Source organism: Hydractinia symbiolongicarpus, chromosome 15 (genome assembly GCF_029227915.1).
Source record: "Hydractinia symbiolongicarpus strain clone_291-10 chromosome 15, HSymV2.1, whole genome shotgun sequence".
NCBI classification, from domain to species: Eukaryota; Metazoa; Cnidaria; class Hydrozoa; order Anthoathecata; family Hydractiniidae; genus Hydractinia; species Hydractinia symbiolongicarpus.
In genome coordinates, this window is record NC_079889.1 from 9771419 (window position 1) to 9787630 (window position 16212).

The 16212-nt window shown below is 32.4% G+C and overlaps 2 protein-coding genes across 2 annotated transcripts; both read right to left on the bottom strand.

Annotated features, from left to right (window-relative positions):
• Positions 1–4375: 4375 nt before the first annotated feature.
• On the bottom strand, positions 4376–11980 carry LOC130628953 (uncharacterized). The gene is made up of 6 exons (XM_057442018.1): positions 7884–11980; positions 7199–7489; positions 6816–6956; positions 6540–6687; positions 5678–5965; positions 4376–4913 (listed from the first exon to the last, which is right to left on the bottom strand). Exons 1-6 carry the CDS (start codon positions 8118–8120, stop codon positions 4537–4539), a joined length of 1482 nt encoding a protein of 493 aa, XP_057298001.1. The 5' UTR covers positions 8121–11980; the 3' UTR covers positions 4376–4536.
• Positions 11981–12123: 143 nt separating this feature from the next.
• LOC130628954 (semaphorin-5B-like) lies at positions 12124–15352 on the bottom strand. The gene is made up of 5 exons (XM_057442019.1): positions 14997–15352; positions 13708–13890; positions 13374–13547; positions 13125–13235; positions 12124–12845 (listed from the first exon to the last, which is right to left on the bottom strand). Exons 1-5 carry the CDS (start codon positions 15244–15246, stop codon positions 12772–12774), a joined length of 792 nt encoding a protein of 263 aa, XP_057298002.1. The 5' UTR covers positions 15247–15352; the 3' UTR covers positions 12124–12771.
• Positions 15353–16212: the final 860 nt, after the last annotated feature.

Here is a 16212-nt window from a genome sequence, read left to right on the forward strand (position 1 = left end):
TTACTGTGATTATCAAAAAACCGCCAAAACCATTTAGTACCTGAAATTAAACTGTGTATTAAGGATCTAAAAATATACTAACAAATAAACAACAATGGGTGGATAGAAGAAAAATTATATTGAGAAGGAGAGAGGTATTTAAACAAGTCTGCGTACTTTTGAAAGAGTTTACACATTTTCTCCTTAGATTATGGTTCTTTGTATTTAATGAATAAACGATTTTAACCCCAAACCCCTTCCAGTTTTCTTGTAATAACTTCTGAAGCATATCATTTCAGGGGCTAAAATTTAATTTTTATTTTTTTGAATACTTTTAGGATAGTCACATCGGTTCTCATTGGTTAACTCATTAGTCAACAGGTGGTTAGAAAAAGGTATGAAAAATCATTTTCACCTGAATTTTTTCTTTTAAATGTGTGCACCTTTTCTATGGGAAAAAGTAGTGTTTTGATAATGCTACATTTGCAGGCTTTACATTATTACAACTCTAAAATCTGATATAGTATTTTCATTTTTACATTACTAAAAAGCGCAATGTAAATAATATTTTACTGGTTGGGTATCCATATTATAATAACAGAGGGGATTTTTAATGAGGATTTTTCTAATGCTGCACTGAAGTATAATAAATTTGGCACAATTCTTAGCCATAAAGGAAATTTTTAATTTAGTGCATTCTTAAACACGTTGTTTTAGGGAAGCAGTTCTTACCATTATATTTGTTACATACGGTCTATGCGGAAGCGGATTCTCCTATCTTATATAAACATGTTAACATTCACATTGTTTTTCAGCACAAATTTTGGGCAAAATAAATAAATGATTTTCATTTTGAGGTAATTTTTGCAATGAACACAGCGTTAATTACCTCTATAACTTAGCAGTTGATTGTAAAAAAGAGTTACATTTGGAGCTGCTTTTAATAGGGTCGGGGAGGTCTTGAAATTTGATAAAAGGGTTATACACTAATGCGCTCCTTCTAAATTTGTCTAAGATTATGTAGCTAAATACTCAAGAGATACTTGTTGCATTACATGATAAAATTCAAAAATGAAAAGGAAGTTGCATCTCCGTAATATGAAAGCATGATAGCAATTGTTGAATATCTCCGTAATCAATCAGGTATGTTTGTTTGACTACCTTACAAAGGTCGTCAAGGCAAAATGACCACAAAGGAATGATTTAAAGTTTTTAAGAAAGTATTGGTAAGTAGAATAATTATATATCTACCACGTCTTTAGAACATTATATAATCTTTAATTATGTTGTGCAAAATATTATAATTAATTGTCAATTTAAAATAAATATGTCACCTGTCAAAACTGGCTCGCGTACTAAATCAGGAAATGTAATTTTTAGTTACTGACAGTCAATAAAATGTCTAAACAATAACAACAACAACAAAATGTGAGACGCTATTTTTTAATGTCCAAAAGGGGTCAAGCTAAAATAGATAGATATCGTATTATAATATTTAAGTAACATCAACTTGTCATCATTCTTCTACATCAGCGAAAAGAAAAAGCAGTGAGATATAGCTAAAAATTAAAATTAATGTTAAATTAAAATTAAAGTAAAATTGCATTGAATATTTATTATATTATTTAAGTAACATCAACTTGCATCAACCCGTGATCTTCAACTTTAATGAAATACACAACAATCACAACCTTTTACCTTCTTACCGCTTTACGCTTGCCTGTTTTAAAAATAAACTGCTATAATCAACATATGAGTAGAGTCAGCTTATTTATAGGCTTTACTGTGATTATCAAAAAACCGCCAAAACCATTTAGTACCTGAAATTAAATTGTGTATTAAGGATCTAAAAATATACTAACAAATAAACATCAATGGGTGGATAGAGGAAAAATTGTATTGAGATGGAGAGAGGTATTTAAACAAGTCTGCGTACTTTTGAAAGAGTTTACACATTTTCTCCTTAGATTATGGTTGTTTGTATTTAATGAATAAACGATTTTAACCCCAAACCCCTTCCAGTTTTCTTGTAATAACTTCTGAAGCATATCATTTCAGGGGCTAAAATTTAATTTTTATTTTTTTGAATACTTTTAGGATAGTCACATCGGTTCTCATTGGTTAACTCATTAGTCAACAGGTGGTTAGAAAAAGGTGTGAAAAATCATTTTCACCTGAATTTTTTCTTTTAAATGTGTGCGCCTTTTCTGTGGGAAGGAGTAGTGTTTTGATAATGCTACATTTGCAGGCTTTACATTATTACAACTCTAAAATCTGATATTATTTTCATTTTTACATTACTAAAAAGCGCAATATAAATAATATTTTACTGGTTGGGTATCCATATTATAATAACAGAGGGGATTTTTAATGAGAATTAGCGATTTTTCTAATGCTGCACTGAAGTATAATAAATTTGGCACAATTCTTAGCCATAAAGGAAATTTTTCATTTAGTACATTCTTAAACACGTTGTTTTAGGGAAGCAGTTCTTACCATTATATTTGTTACATACGGTCTATGCGGAAGCGGATTCTCCTATCTTATATAAACATGTTAACATTCACATTGTTTTTCAGCACAAATTTTGGGCAAAATAAATAAATGATTTTCATTTTGAGGTAATTTTTGCAATGAACACAGCGTTAATTACCTCTATAACTTAACAGTTGATTGTAAAAAAGAGTTACATTTGGAGCTGCTTTTAATAGGGTCGGGGAGGTCTTGAAATTTGATAAAAGGGTTATATACTAATGCGTTCCTTCTAAATTTGTCTAAGATTATGTAGCTAAATACTCAAGAGATACTTGTTGCATCACATGATAAAATTCAAAAATGAAAAGGAAGTTGCATCTCCGTAATATGAAAGCATGATAGCAATTGTTGAATATCTCCGTAATCAATCAGGTATGTTTGTTTGACTACCTTACAAAGGTCGTCAAGGCAAAATGACCACAAAGGAATCATTCAATGTTTTTAAGAAAGTATTGATAAGTAGAATAATTATATATCTACCACGTCTTTAGAACATTATATAATGTTTAATTATGTTGTGCAAAATATTATAATTAATTCTCAATTTGAAATAAATATGTCACCTGTCAAAACTGACTCGCGTACTAAATCAGGAAATGTAATTTTTAGTTACTGACAGTCAATAAAATGTCTAAACAATAACAACAACAACAAAATGTGAGACGCTATTTTTCAAAAGGGGTCAAGCTAAAATTCGAAGTTTGTTTCGAAATTGTTCTTGTAAATATACAGCAATGAAGCCTAAATTTTTAGGTATTTTTTACATTCACTGTCTGTAAATTCAAATATTAAATGTTAAATTCGCATTATTTAGTACATAACTCAATGAAAATAAATAATGTTCTCATGACAGACTACAAAAAGGGAGATAAAAAAAAATGTAACTCTCTTAGATAACCAGAAAATCAAAAATGAAGAGAGCATCAAGACAACTAAAAACATTTTGCTCTATTTCGCGAGGCTTTACAATCACAACAATGTCTTAAATTTGTTTGTGGAAGAGAAAACCAATATTGCACTATTAATGGTAGTCGCATTTTGTCTGTCCGTCCGTCCAAGTGGTGCTAGAGATGCACGAAAGAGCGTTGCTTACAATCTATACGACATGTGAAAATCTGATGTCCTTGATATATAAGACTAGCTGGACAATAACAGCTCACTTAAAAGATAGAGAGAACATGAGATAGTAAATAGTTTAATAGGTATTATTTGCCTATAATGATAACGATTGCTTCAGATGCGCTATAAGATTTTCTTTCGTATCATTTACGCTTCCTTAAAACTTTGCGTGGGAATGATACAATTACTTTTTTTTAATGGCTGTTTCTACTATCTGAATTTAAATTCATTAGATACCCCTTTAGAGAAAATGATGCAACGTGTCTCTAATTACGCAAACACGTTCTAACTTGGGCGACATAACTATAGCGTTTTGTAAAAGATTTATCAAACTGTATTTGCTTCATAGGCACTGTGTTGAATTAATTCAGTTAATAGAAAGAACTCAACCGCTCTTCGACGCGAGGAAACAGTGCTATAGTGGGGCAACTTTGCACCTGTTTTTTTTCAAGTTATCCAATCGGGCAGCACAACTAGTGGTTGGAACACACAACAGGCAAGTCACGGCAGCTTACTGTGATGTGCGTTACGTTGATCATTAACGCGTAAAAAATATGCGGGGTTTTCCGTTATAGACTTTTTCCAGGTTTGCTATTGTGTACATCTTTCACAAAAATTAGAGATCTGAAAATCAATTTGAATAAAAAAAGGGGTATTAACCTAAGAGATATTTGTGACATTGAAAATATTTGATAATTATTTTTTGCTTAGCTATTACAAAGCTTAGAAGAGAAAGAAAGTATTGACAGTAAATTATTATTATTTCCCAAAAATACAGTCGACAATATGACACTGATTCACGTAAAATGGTTAAAGCCTAGATGAAACGTTGGATGCCAGCTCACATGCGTTTTGAATGAAAACTGTCTATAAATAATTTAAACTCCATGAGGAAACTCTCTTTTAAATGTAGGGATGCTTATATGTTGTAGTAATTGGCAAATATGTAACAGGTACATTTTTCGTTGTTGTTGTCGTTGTTGTTGTCGTTGTTGTTGTCGGCACAGGAGTTGTCGGTCTGACGCCTTTGACGCATTTCACGTTCCGCCTGTAATCACAATATCCTTTTCGTGTACCAGTGACTTGAAAGTATAACGTTTTACCCCAAACATCGGAGGGGCATCTTCTTCTTATTGTTCTTGAATTTGTACACGAGAGAAAATGGTCACAGGTTCCTGGGTCAGCAATATCACCCCAACCAAGGAGTTCACATGTGTTGTTATGGTAATGCTTCTGCGGTGGTGGTTTTGTTAAATTAAGTTCTGATCGGTTAAGTATAACTAAAATAAATAAATGAATACTGTGATATAGGCATGCTTTTCTGTTCTGTTTTAGACAGAATAACAATAATAACCCTATAGACGGGTGTTTTGGGACTAATAAATAAGCCCCTGTTTCACCAATAAGCAATCGTGACAACAAACAGTGATGTCATAATTTTTTAAACTTTCCTAAAAGATTTTTTTTATAAAGTAGTGTTTTAATTTCTTTTAATAGCGTTATTGTACCCCCTGTCCAGCCAATTCGTGTCTAACATATTTATGTCAAAGAAATTCTCATGTCATTTGCTGTTACCGTGCACAACGGTTACTGAAGGGTTCCCACCTATGACATACAAAAGAGAAGGGTAATTTTTCTTTATTTCATATCTGGTGTTATAATAATGAAATACCTGATTTTAAAATACTTTTCATAAGTGCATTTAGCTTTTAATGTTGTTTATTTACTAAAGTCGGTTGTTATCATCTTAAATGCTTTAAATTGAGCATAAATTACAATATTATTTTAACCTATTTCCTTCAATTTCCTGATGCGGATATAGACCATATATAGGGATTAGAGTGCTTCTCTTACTAATTGGATAACTACGACAAACCTAATATCTAAGATCATGTATTTGGCATCTTATATTCACCGTATAGCTTCTACTTTTATACCAAGCAAGGTGTATGATAGCTAAAAAATCTGGTTGAATTTTATGGACACTGGTATTTTTTTTTTTACCGCATAGGAGTATAGGGCACACACTTAACGAAGGACTTACATGTAACATTTGTGGGTAAATTACATTCGACGTTTTCCTTGTAATCACATCCATGCAAAATTGGATTAAAATTTAATCCCTTCATGCAAGTGTTTACATCAGCGCGACTGTGATCCACCCCACAGTAGACGAATCGGTTGCAAGATAATGGATATGGGTATATGCCAGCTGCTCGAAATTTGCAGAATTCTAAATGTATTTGCGCTTCAATTCCAAACCATGTCGCCTTTTCGCAAAATGGATCAACAGGTTTATCTCTGCAGTTGATGGTGGGAGGGAATGGCTGTTCTATGAAATAAACCATAGCCAAAAGTAATATGGAAATTCTCTCAGTACCATTTAAATTGGAATTAAAGGGCATGACAGCAACAAAATTTTGGCATATTTTACGAGACTTCAGCTCAAACAAAGTATAATAGTTCTAACTTTTACAGACATTTAACCGAAATTTAGGAATCCCGTTTTAATTCTAAAGTGTATAAAGGGATGGACGATTGAGAAGTAGCAATCTGAAGTAGCAATCTAACAATTACTTAATGTAGTTAAAGAAATAGACATTTCTAATTTTTTATGTCACACTTTGATCACTGTTTTGCAATAAATATTCAGTCTTAAACAGAATATGCAACGATATTTATTAAAGTTCTTTTCTCCCAATGTTAAATGTGCAAAAATAAATAAAAATAAGGTCTAAGTTTCGCTTTCTCATCTTGTGATAAAAGGTTTTAGATTATTGTGTCCTTTTGCCAGATTTACATAAGTTTTTTACGCAAACTGCCAGTTAGAGAAATTTTCATGCTGTTGTTAAACTACTAGTTCAGCTTTTATGATACTGAAAAAACAACAACACAACTACACTTACGATGTCCTGGAATTGTAAGCTTAAACGTGTATCTACCCAATCGAGTAAAGCTGTTCTGGTTAGTAAAATATGCTACCCAATCTGGTCTGTAGGGAAAAAAGAATGAGAGTGGAAATCGTCTGAAGGGGTTTCTGTTTCCAACACCATACTATAAATAAAAAAACAAATTTGTAAATTTTCTTTTCCGCCCAACCAATGTTTTTGGTTGGCAATTAGACTTGCACATCTACAACGTTTAAGGAAAAAGAGAGAGTCAATTTTTTAAGAAGAATTAACCTGCGCTGATTCTGTACACTTTTGAGTGTTTGGACCCATATCATGGATATTATGATACGAAATCTTTCTATACACAAAGGTCACGTATGTAATCCCACTTGCCAATGTTGTCAGCGCTATTTGAAAGGAGTTCTTGCTAGTCTAAAAGGAACAAACAACTTTTTAAAGACCACACTGCAGTAGGAAACGATTAAGAGTATAGAGTATAAACACAACAAAGACCCTACGGATATTGAGTACACTTTGCATAAAACTTTCAATTTAGCTGAGCGTTAAGATGAAAAATCTCTTAATTGTATAATTTCTAAAGTCCTTTGGTTCGTTTTAGTTAAAATAAGTGAAAAAAATATATAATGCCTTATATAAGACTTTCAAAACCGTACCTGAGGTCTTTTGTCGTTATTTATATTAAACATATCATTCCATGTAATTATTAGACCATACATTATGTCTGAAGCTTTAACTGTGTTTTCAACGTGGAATGCCATAGAAATGTCTTCACTTAGTGTCTGCTTGTCCTTGTCATTTATATCTTCTCTGTATGTAACTGTACCATGGGTATTTGCCACCCAAAATGGTGCTATGATATTACCTCTCGTCCTTAAAAGTACACCAGGACAAGCTTTTATAGTCGTGCTGTCATCGTTGATTGTTATTGCTCCGTGGATTGATACCTATTATGTTTATAAGACATACTAGTAATCTGAATAGGATAGATGGTACCAATAAAAAATTACTTCTTACTAAAAAGAAATATATCATAAGATGACAATAAAAGTATAAAATTTCAAAAATTGTTTTGAAGGCCTAGAATGTAACACCTTCACTAAGTTGTACCAGCTCCACTACTTATACTTTACGGCGATGATGTGATACATTATTGTTCTTGTTTCATGCGTCTGTATGTATTGTTTTTTTGAGAAATTCAATCTACTGACAGGCACAAGAATGAACTCAAAATAGGACCGTATTAACTTTAATTAATTCCAGTAAACTATCAAAATTGCGGGAAAAAAAAAGAAATAAACAGCTCAAATTTTATTATGGCTTTATTGCGAAAATACATACCCTAATAACTGGCGTTTCGACTTTGATATCTGACAAATCTGGAAAGTATGACATTTTAAACTTATTCAATGACAACTTATGCATGCTAGTTGTGACAACCTCTCCATGAGAATCTTTAGGATCAGTTAGACTTGGTAAACCATCAATTCCTTTCTCATCTCCCTCAAGAAATATCCCTCGCTGGCACGTACATAACTTTAGAACAGCAGCAAGGTATATGAAAAACGTGCTCTTCATGGTGTTGAAAATTCCAAGTTCTGGTTTATGTTCTATCACTCCAATCCTGATGATATACAGTTGAACTCTGCTATACCTTCTTGTGTTCTTTCTTCTTTTATTGTGAAAGTAACCACTGAAACAGTTTCTCCACAACTTATATCCCCATTACGTAGGTGCTACAGTAATAAATTACTTTAATTGGAAAGCATAAACATGGCTGTACTAATTGGGACTGTCAGATTATAATCAAGACTTAATGAAAATTGTAAGTATTATGTAACAAGGAATAAACTAATTAAGAAGTGTTAAATAATAAATGAATTAAAGTTTATTTATGGAACATTGTTGAAAATAACATCAATTAACTAGTTAAGTCTTGAAAACATGATATTTTCTAGAATTACCGCTTAAACGGCAAACGTTTAGAAGAACACATAACATCCCTGAATGCTGCTCAATGCTAGCTGCATACAGAACAATTTGAGACGTTTAAAGTTTTTATCGCAATTTTCTTCTGATTAGAAACACATATTCTAATTTAACTCTGATCAAATTTGTGCTTGCATTTCGCAGCCGAGCGACATACTACAAGCTAGGAAGGGGTATAATAGCATCCTAGGGATATTTTGTTTGCCTAAATGCTTTAATAAACGTCTTCAGGATATTGAAATATTTCCTGCACGTAATTTACAATTCCCAGCTGTCATTATTAATAGACAGGCATTTTCTTAGCCTAAAGAGATTTACCACTAATTGTAATAATTTATTCTCGAAAATTTCGAGATTAAAATTATTTTTTCTTAGATCCACACTAAATCTTTTTCAGGCCTATAGGGATTTTTATTAGTGTAACTACTTCTTTGGAACAAGTACTCTTTTTCCGGGTAAAAATACTCTCTCTTCGGCGGCATTCCCAGTGCCTGGTGTTAAAGTAGACATCGCAAAACCACTCTTCCTATCGAGTCAATTTGACTCTGCTAAAATGTCAGTATTAAGCAGAAAATGAATTGATGTCATAATTTCTTTTTAAACAATATGATACCAGACGCGATCACAAGTGATCAAAAGTAAAAATCAAACGATCTCAGAGCCGACAATGTTTTGCAAATTCTCCTTTTACGTTTTAAATGTCATCAAAATTAATGTCCTCGATTTAAGAGTGGGCAAGATTATTAAATTTCCTGTCCAAAAACAAATTAAAGTCCCTTCCCACGTTCCACAAAACTTTCATTACCATTTCGCAGTTTCGAAGCGGTCACGTACTAACTTTCCTTAGACCAACATTGTGTAGGCTTAAACCTTAAAATTTTAATTTTAATGTTATCTGTGCACGCTTTTTTTCCTTTAAGAAATAATGTACACAAGGAAAGTTTTATATTTTTAAATACTCGGCTAAAAAACCCGAAGCGTCAAATATAGTAATTTTATTAAGTGAGCCCTCAACTGACAGGTTTTATAATGAATCAAAAGTTATATTCGATTGTCATGTTGTTTTTCCCAATTTTCGTTTTAATTGCTTCTCTCTTTTGAATCTCCAAAATAGTTTATAAGACTTGCAAGTAATATACCTAGAACTTTTACAAGATCATATTATCTCCACGTTTGGGTCAAGGGCAGGGACATGCATTTAATTTCTCTAAGCTCAGGGCCAGGGTCAGATACAAATTGAAATAGAGGAGTAATTATACAATCCTTTAGGTGTTCAACACACATTTTCTTATTCAAGTCCTCCTTTTCTTATTAGTTCTGCGGAAAAAAGGTGAAACAATTTTGTAAAGTTGAAATACATTAGTTGTGTGCGAAGTAAGTTGTGGATAAGACAGTGGGGAAATAAATATATCGAAGTATCGAAGGAGGGGTATTTCCCTACAGTTATAGATACCGTTGAAGAGAAACAGCTTAACATTTTTGCTTCACTACGTCATTTTAGACTATGTGGATTTCTAATTAATGTTAATTTGTTATTAGTAATGTTATTAATGTTAATTTGTTTTTAGTTTGAACACGTGGTAGACATACATCAGTAATATGTAATAACAGAAAATAGACTCATTTTTATTTTAAAAAATTCACTGAAACTCAGTTCTTGCATAATTTTTAATCTTCTTTCATCCTTTCTTAGTAACTTGCTAGGGAAGGCACGCAGTCAATACGGTCAGAATTAATCACGTGTTGTATATCAATCACAAAGTTTTATTTAAAAATGTGTTGCTTCGTGATAAAACAATAATAGCAGTAAGAAAAGGTGTTAATCTTATCTACCTCATTTCGTCGCGAGTTATTATCATTATTTTTATTGAAATGGCTTACCTAGCCTCTTTATACCCTGTTAGAACTGCCAACGAGAGTCCTATGAAAGGGGTTCTAGTGCATTTAAAGCTCCCATTTGAGCTACGGAAGTCGTGGAAGCGCAGCAATCGCTCAACTAGACAACCGCTTAAGATATCATTCCTATTCCTAAGCTGAACGCTAAGCAGAAAGGATAGATTCAAAATTTTATCTAGCATTACTCGGCCGGTGTTTCAACCAAAGACCTCCCACACTGGAATCGAACGCTTTACCACAAGGCTACCGGCTTTTTTATTTGTGAAAAAGTAATCGACCCTTTTCTTTTACACAAAAGATTTATCATTTTTCCATTTTAAAGCAAGAGTATTCTTATTATGTTTGTCAGAACTATACAAATGGGATTTGATTCTATGGGCCATTCTTTATTTAAATCTAGGAATGTTCTTACGCTGTTCTGATTTTTAAAAAATAGAGCCTGTTCTGCATGGTTTATTCGCATAAAAAACATGCATGTATAACTATGCCTAATTATTACTATTTCCTAACCGATCCGGCGAAGGAAAAAAATTAGATAGCTATGGCGTTTAGAAGTAAAACACATAAGGAAGAGCTTATAATGAGTTTTTCCGATTATCAGATAAGATTAACTGGTACAAGGAAGTTCGCAATTTAAAGCTTGATATATGTTCATTTGTTTGTTTGTTTTGCATCAAATATACTGCAGTATTGCAAATACTCGATCAAACGTTCAAGAGATTAGCTGTCAGAAATGACTTTTAGGGTGGGTCTTGTTAGAAGAGAGCTTTTAAATTGTAACAAATCATCTGAATTTTGAATTTTAATTCTTTCATATGTCAAACGTATAAAAAGTATTTCTTTTTTTATAACTTTTTTTATAACTAACTTATTAAATTTAAAATCCTGGCATTCCATCAGTGATCGTCTTCTGATTGCAAACAAATTCCCCAACGAGTTTCCATATTATTTATAACTTTTATAAAAACTTTATCTATTTTAATTTTTTCCACACCCGTCTGGGAAATCCCACAAGACTTTCCCCGCAAGCACTAGACACAGCTAGCTCACAAACGGAAAGGAGGGTGTTATAAAAAACTAGTCATCAACCCGTGGAGGAAATCCTACAAGACTTTGCCAGCAAGCACTAGACGCAGCTACTATCTTTGTCCCACAAACGGAAAGTTGAGTGTTATCAAAAAAAAAGTTGTAAAAATTTCTCGAATTTCATTTTTAAAATTAGGTCCAGGAGAAATTAAAATATCGGTCTTGCTTTTAAGAGATTCAACAGTACACGCTCTTTTACAAGCAGCATGAAGTTTGAAACATAAAGCAATTAATAAGGAACAGCACAAATTAAAAAAGAGAAAGGGTCAAAAAGGGTTTACAAAAACAACAATGCTCCTAAAAGTTAAGTGTCATATCAAAAACATGATTGGCGCGTTAGTTGACACGCAGACCTTAAGTAGATTGTTCACGTGCAACAGTTGAGCTTGTAAGAGAAAAACTATATTAAGCAACAATATTAAGCCTCGAAACTTTGTAAATGAAGAAAGTGGTAGCCAAAACTAATAAAGACATTAAAAGCTGTTAACGACCAATAAACCTAAATATATTTTTGTGAAACTTAGTTCAATTATCCAATTCGTGTTTGGAAGAAGGTTTATCCCGTCTTAATGGCAACCAAACGTTGTTTTATGAGGAAATTTTAACCCTGTGAATTTACCAACAATCTTGTTTAAAACTATTTAGGGTTGAAATTTTACATTTTCTAAATATATACTAAGGTAAACAATATTCTAATTTAAAAGAATGTTTACCGTTAAGGAAATAAAAAAAATCAGACAGAAGCAGTGCTCATAAGGCATAGATTGTGTAATTCGATAGCTATATCAATCATGGATGAAGGTTTCTTTGAGAAGTTATACGGAAAAAAAAAGAGAATACTAAAAATACCAAAAATTGATAAAAAATGTTTTTTTAAACCATCTTTTGGAAATGCAAGATTAGCATAGCACCACGAGTAACTTGCACATTTTGGAATCAAGATCATGATCGTCATTGTCTGACTTATTTGGTCATGACTTGACGGTAATGCGCAATTTACCAAGTCACACAGTTAATAAAGTGAAGCAGTATTTGTATACAACAGGATAAAATTGCAGAGATGAATTCTGGAAGGACACTCATGCAATATGGTAGTTCAATTTTTTACTTAAGGTTCTATTCTATAATTTTCCTTTATTATTTATAACCCTTCAAAGTTCTTTCTACGATTGTACAAACATAGTGGTGACAGCATGAGTGACATTACATGAACCACGATTCATCACAATACATGACATTGATTTATCACAATTTTATACTAAACATGTCCATCCATGTAGGATGCTGGTTCATTTGTGTCTTTGTGAATTATTGGCTGATGTCTAATATTCCCTATGGAAACAAAAAGATTTTTAAAATCAACTTTTTTTCTGTTTACTTTCTTTCTTCACTTCGTATATTGATGACATATAACTATAAATTTGTCATAATCATAAAGTTATGTTCGTGTTATCGGCTATACACGTGTAAAAACTCGTTTTTATGAGACCATAAGAAAGTCTTAGCAAGCAATTCAATGAAAAGAAAGTCATAAGACACCAACAAAATTAAAAAAAAAACATGCAAACGGTATATATTTAATTACTGGATGTTTGTTCCTTAAGCACTTACATCTGCCGTTGTAAATAAGAACTCCAACCACAATCAACCCTACCAAAGGTAAAGCCAAAATGATAACAACAGCCAATAGAGCAAGTGTCAACGAGTTCCATAATGGCTGTTCTATAAATAAGACAAGGATAACAAATATAGCAGACGTAGTTACCATTAACATGATATAAAAAGCTATAGAAGGAATAATAATACGAATATCAAAAGAAATAACTACCGTTGTGAAAGCGATCAACATCAACAACTTACCTGCCTTGCAGCTTTCCAAATCCTCCTCAACGTCACTAAGTGTCAAATTCTTTGTTTCACAAAGACGCCCTCCGTTCAAAGGGATGGAGTATAAACACGTGCGACGTCGATATCTAATCTCTTTTCCCCGGTGTGTGAAGCAATAACTCCAAGCATGCCAGTTGTTCCAGTTGGCTAAAAAGTAAAAAAAAAATAAAGAGTTTTGGATGGAATATTTGTAAAAAATGAAGTCTTTTACGTTCATTGTCACGTTCTATGTTAATCACCTGTGTCAAAGAACATACAAAGACCATATTATGGACGTTGATAATTATAATTTGCATAAAAAATGTACCTATATAGTTTACGTTACATTGGCGATGCTCGTACTCCAATTTATTTCTCGATAAATTCTTTGTTTGGCAAAGTTGTCCACCAAATAATGGCGCCGGAGACGTGCATGTACGAAACCTATATTGAATGCCACTGGTATGGTTAGCGTAACAAGCGCTCCATGTAGTCCAATTACTCCAATTTCCTGTTTTGAAAAAAAAAAAATGTTTAAACTAGCTGTTGTTACTAGGTTACTAAATCAAACTGAAACGAAAAATTATATTTATAAATTTACAAGCTTTATAATGCAGTTTCACTACTTTTTTAGCCTTAGTATTTCTATCGGATATACACCCATTATACAACGGCTAGACTATTCCGCTACTGTTGTTTTGAACTAGCTATCAAGTGAAAAAAAATCATCAAAATCTACACCACAAGTCTCAATAAACAGGGGGATTGTGAAATTTTATGAAACTAATAAGGGTACAAAAGGGGTTAAATAATGAAGTGGTGGAAGGGGGATAAAAAGGCTATGTTTTTCTCCTTTATCAATACTTATACTTTGTTAACAATAGTTACCGATAACTGCTTCGTGTTACGGATGCACAAAATAGAGAGAAAACATATGACGAGCGACGGATCCGTGGATTTTTCTGCGGGCTAACGACTAGTCTATATCATAATAATTGTTTGTTGGTCTGCCTGTGAGCCAAAATAGCAGTTGCGAGTAGCGATGGGCAAATTCCACTAGAGTTTTTAATGCTAATCTATAATTTAGTATAAGCGTATTTAACTTTTCAAAGAGTTAAATATATAATTCTTATGAATCACTTTTTCAAACTCTGTTATCATTTATTAATTATTTATTAGTAGTTACTAAGTTACTGTATTAATAGCGTATCAAAGGGGTTTTCTTTGCGACTAGGTAAAATCCCTTTGTAACTCTACTAAACTTCTTGCAAAAAATGCATGTATTTGAACTTATCAGATATAAAGAATAAAAAATAGAAAAAAATAAAGAAAATAAATCTTATAATTTTAGTCTAATGTAGAAAGTTTAAAAAGAAATATTTGAGTATACATATGCTATTAATTACTTCTCTTATCTATCTTTATTAATCAAACATCATAAGATTGTTGAAAACATTGCAGGAACGTCTTAAAGCAAAACATTCACCATGTGGTAGTCTACAGACTAGCCCTATGGTTTAAAGGATGTCTTTATACGGTTTAAGGGATGCCTTTATAAAAACAAAAAAACAACATAACATAAACAAACAAAAGTTGACAAGTAAGTTTCCATCTTACCATTTTGTGGTTGTCCTTTAAACATGTGACATGATTCGCAACATATGTTGCACCAGTTGTAACCACAAGAGTCTGTTACGTTGGTGCATGTACCAACAGGACAAATGTCAAAACCAGAAGATGTTTTAAACTTCTTTATCCCATTTGTTTCTACATAACACATGCCATTTAAGAAGTAACCAGCTTGAGTAACTGCCACCGTGGTTATCATAAGAGCAAGTAGATAAGTATAACGCAAATATAATTTCATTTTTATAAAGATAGAGTTTATTTTTCAAAAGTGTAAATCAAATTTCTTTCGCCTGTTCTTTTTGTGGCAGTTTACTTTTGAAACTTTAATATTTGAATGAGATTTTATTTTTAAATGAAAAAACTTATGGATAGAAAATCCCCTCTGTTTCTGTTGGGAAATCCCAACCTGTGCACTCAAACTTAACTAATTACTTTTTAATTTATAAAGTTAATAATAAACGTTCTTTGTTTAGAACAATGTTTTTTTGTGTCAACGTGAATACACTTAATTTTTGGGGCAAAAATCATGCAGATAAAAGTTCGGGTCTAATGTTCATGCGAGCATGAAAATTTCACAAAGTTTTTATGTTATTAATTTGATTATTTCTGCCACATGTCGAATCCGTTTTTCCCGATCTTCACGGTTTTAATCCGATATATGAAATTAACGGATTTTTCAGGACTTTGCCAATACTTATCTACGTTTTCCGCGCAAAGCCTGGAAGATATGTTATGAACTAGAAGAAAAAATCAAAATGGAATGGCAAAATATTGCTCAGAAAGAACGACAAATGACGACAACAAAAATATTACCAAAGTCATCAAAAGATACATGTGCTGATATATTCCCTTTTCATAACTGTAACTCTGTCAGAAGTTATGTATAACAGTTTCTTGATTTCCGCCGCAAAAGGGGGAATCTTTAAAATCACCTGGGAAAATAGAGAAATAAGGACTGCCCAATCCCTTGACACTCAGGGTCGAGGATAAAGTATATACCCCGGGCTTTGAAAATTGTTATTTTCAGACTTTCAATTTCTTAAAAACCAATAGAAATGTTTAATTTCATTGTTAGACAATAGGAATCAGATTGTCAGAATCTGATATTAATGCCTTTCTTTTACGAAGTATTCTCTCGAAGTTTGAATTCGAGGTCCAACAGGCCAAAGTTTCTTGCCCAAAACAGTCGGTTACCGTTACTCTC

Coding starts and splice junctions, on each gene's coding strand:
- LOC130628953 (XM_057442018.1), bottom strand. CDS start 8,120: ATGAAGAGCACGTTTTTCATATACCTTGCTGCTGTTCTAAAGTTATGT. Junction 6,957..7,198: donor ATAACGACAAAAGACCTCAG/GTACGGTTTTGA, acceptor TGTTCCTTTTAG/ACTAGCAAGAACTCCTTTCA. Junction 4,914..5,677: donor TTTACCCACAAATGTTACAT/GTAAGTCCTTCG, acceptor TATTTATTTTAG/TTATACTTAACCGATCAGAA.
- LOC130628954 (XM_057442019.1), bottom strand. CDS start 15,246: ATGAAATTATATTTGCGTTATACTTATCTACTTGCTCTTATGATAACC. Junction 13,548..13,707: donor ATGTAACGTAAACTATATAG/GTACATTTTTTA, acceptor TTTACTTTTTAG/CCAACTGGAACAACTGGCAT. Junction 12,846..13,124: donor TCTTATTTACAACGGCAGAT/GTAAGTGCTTAA, acceptor TTGTTTCCATAG/GGAATATTAGACATCAGCCA.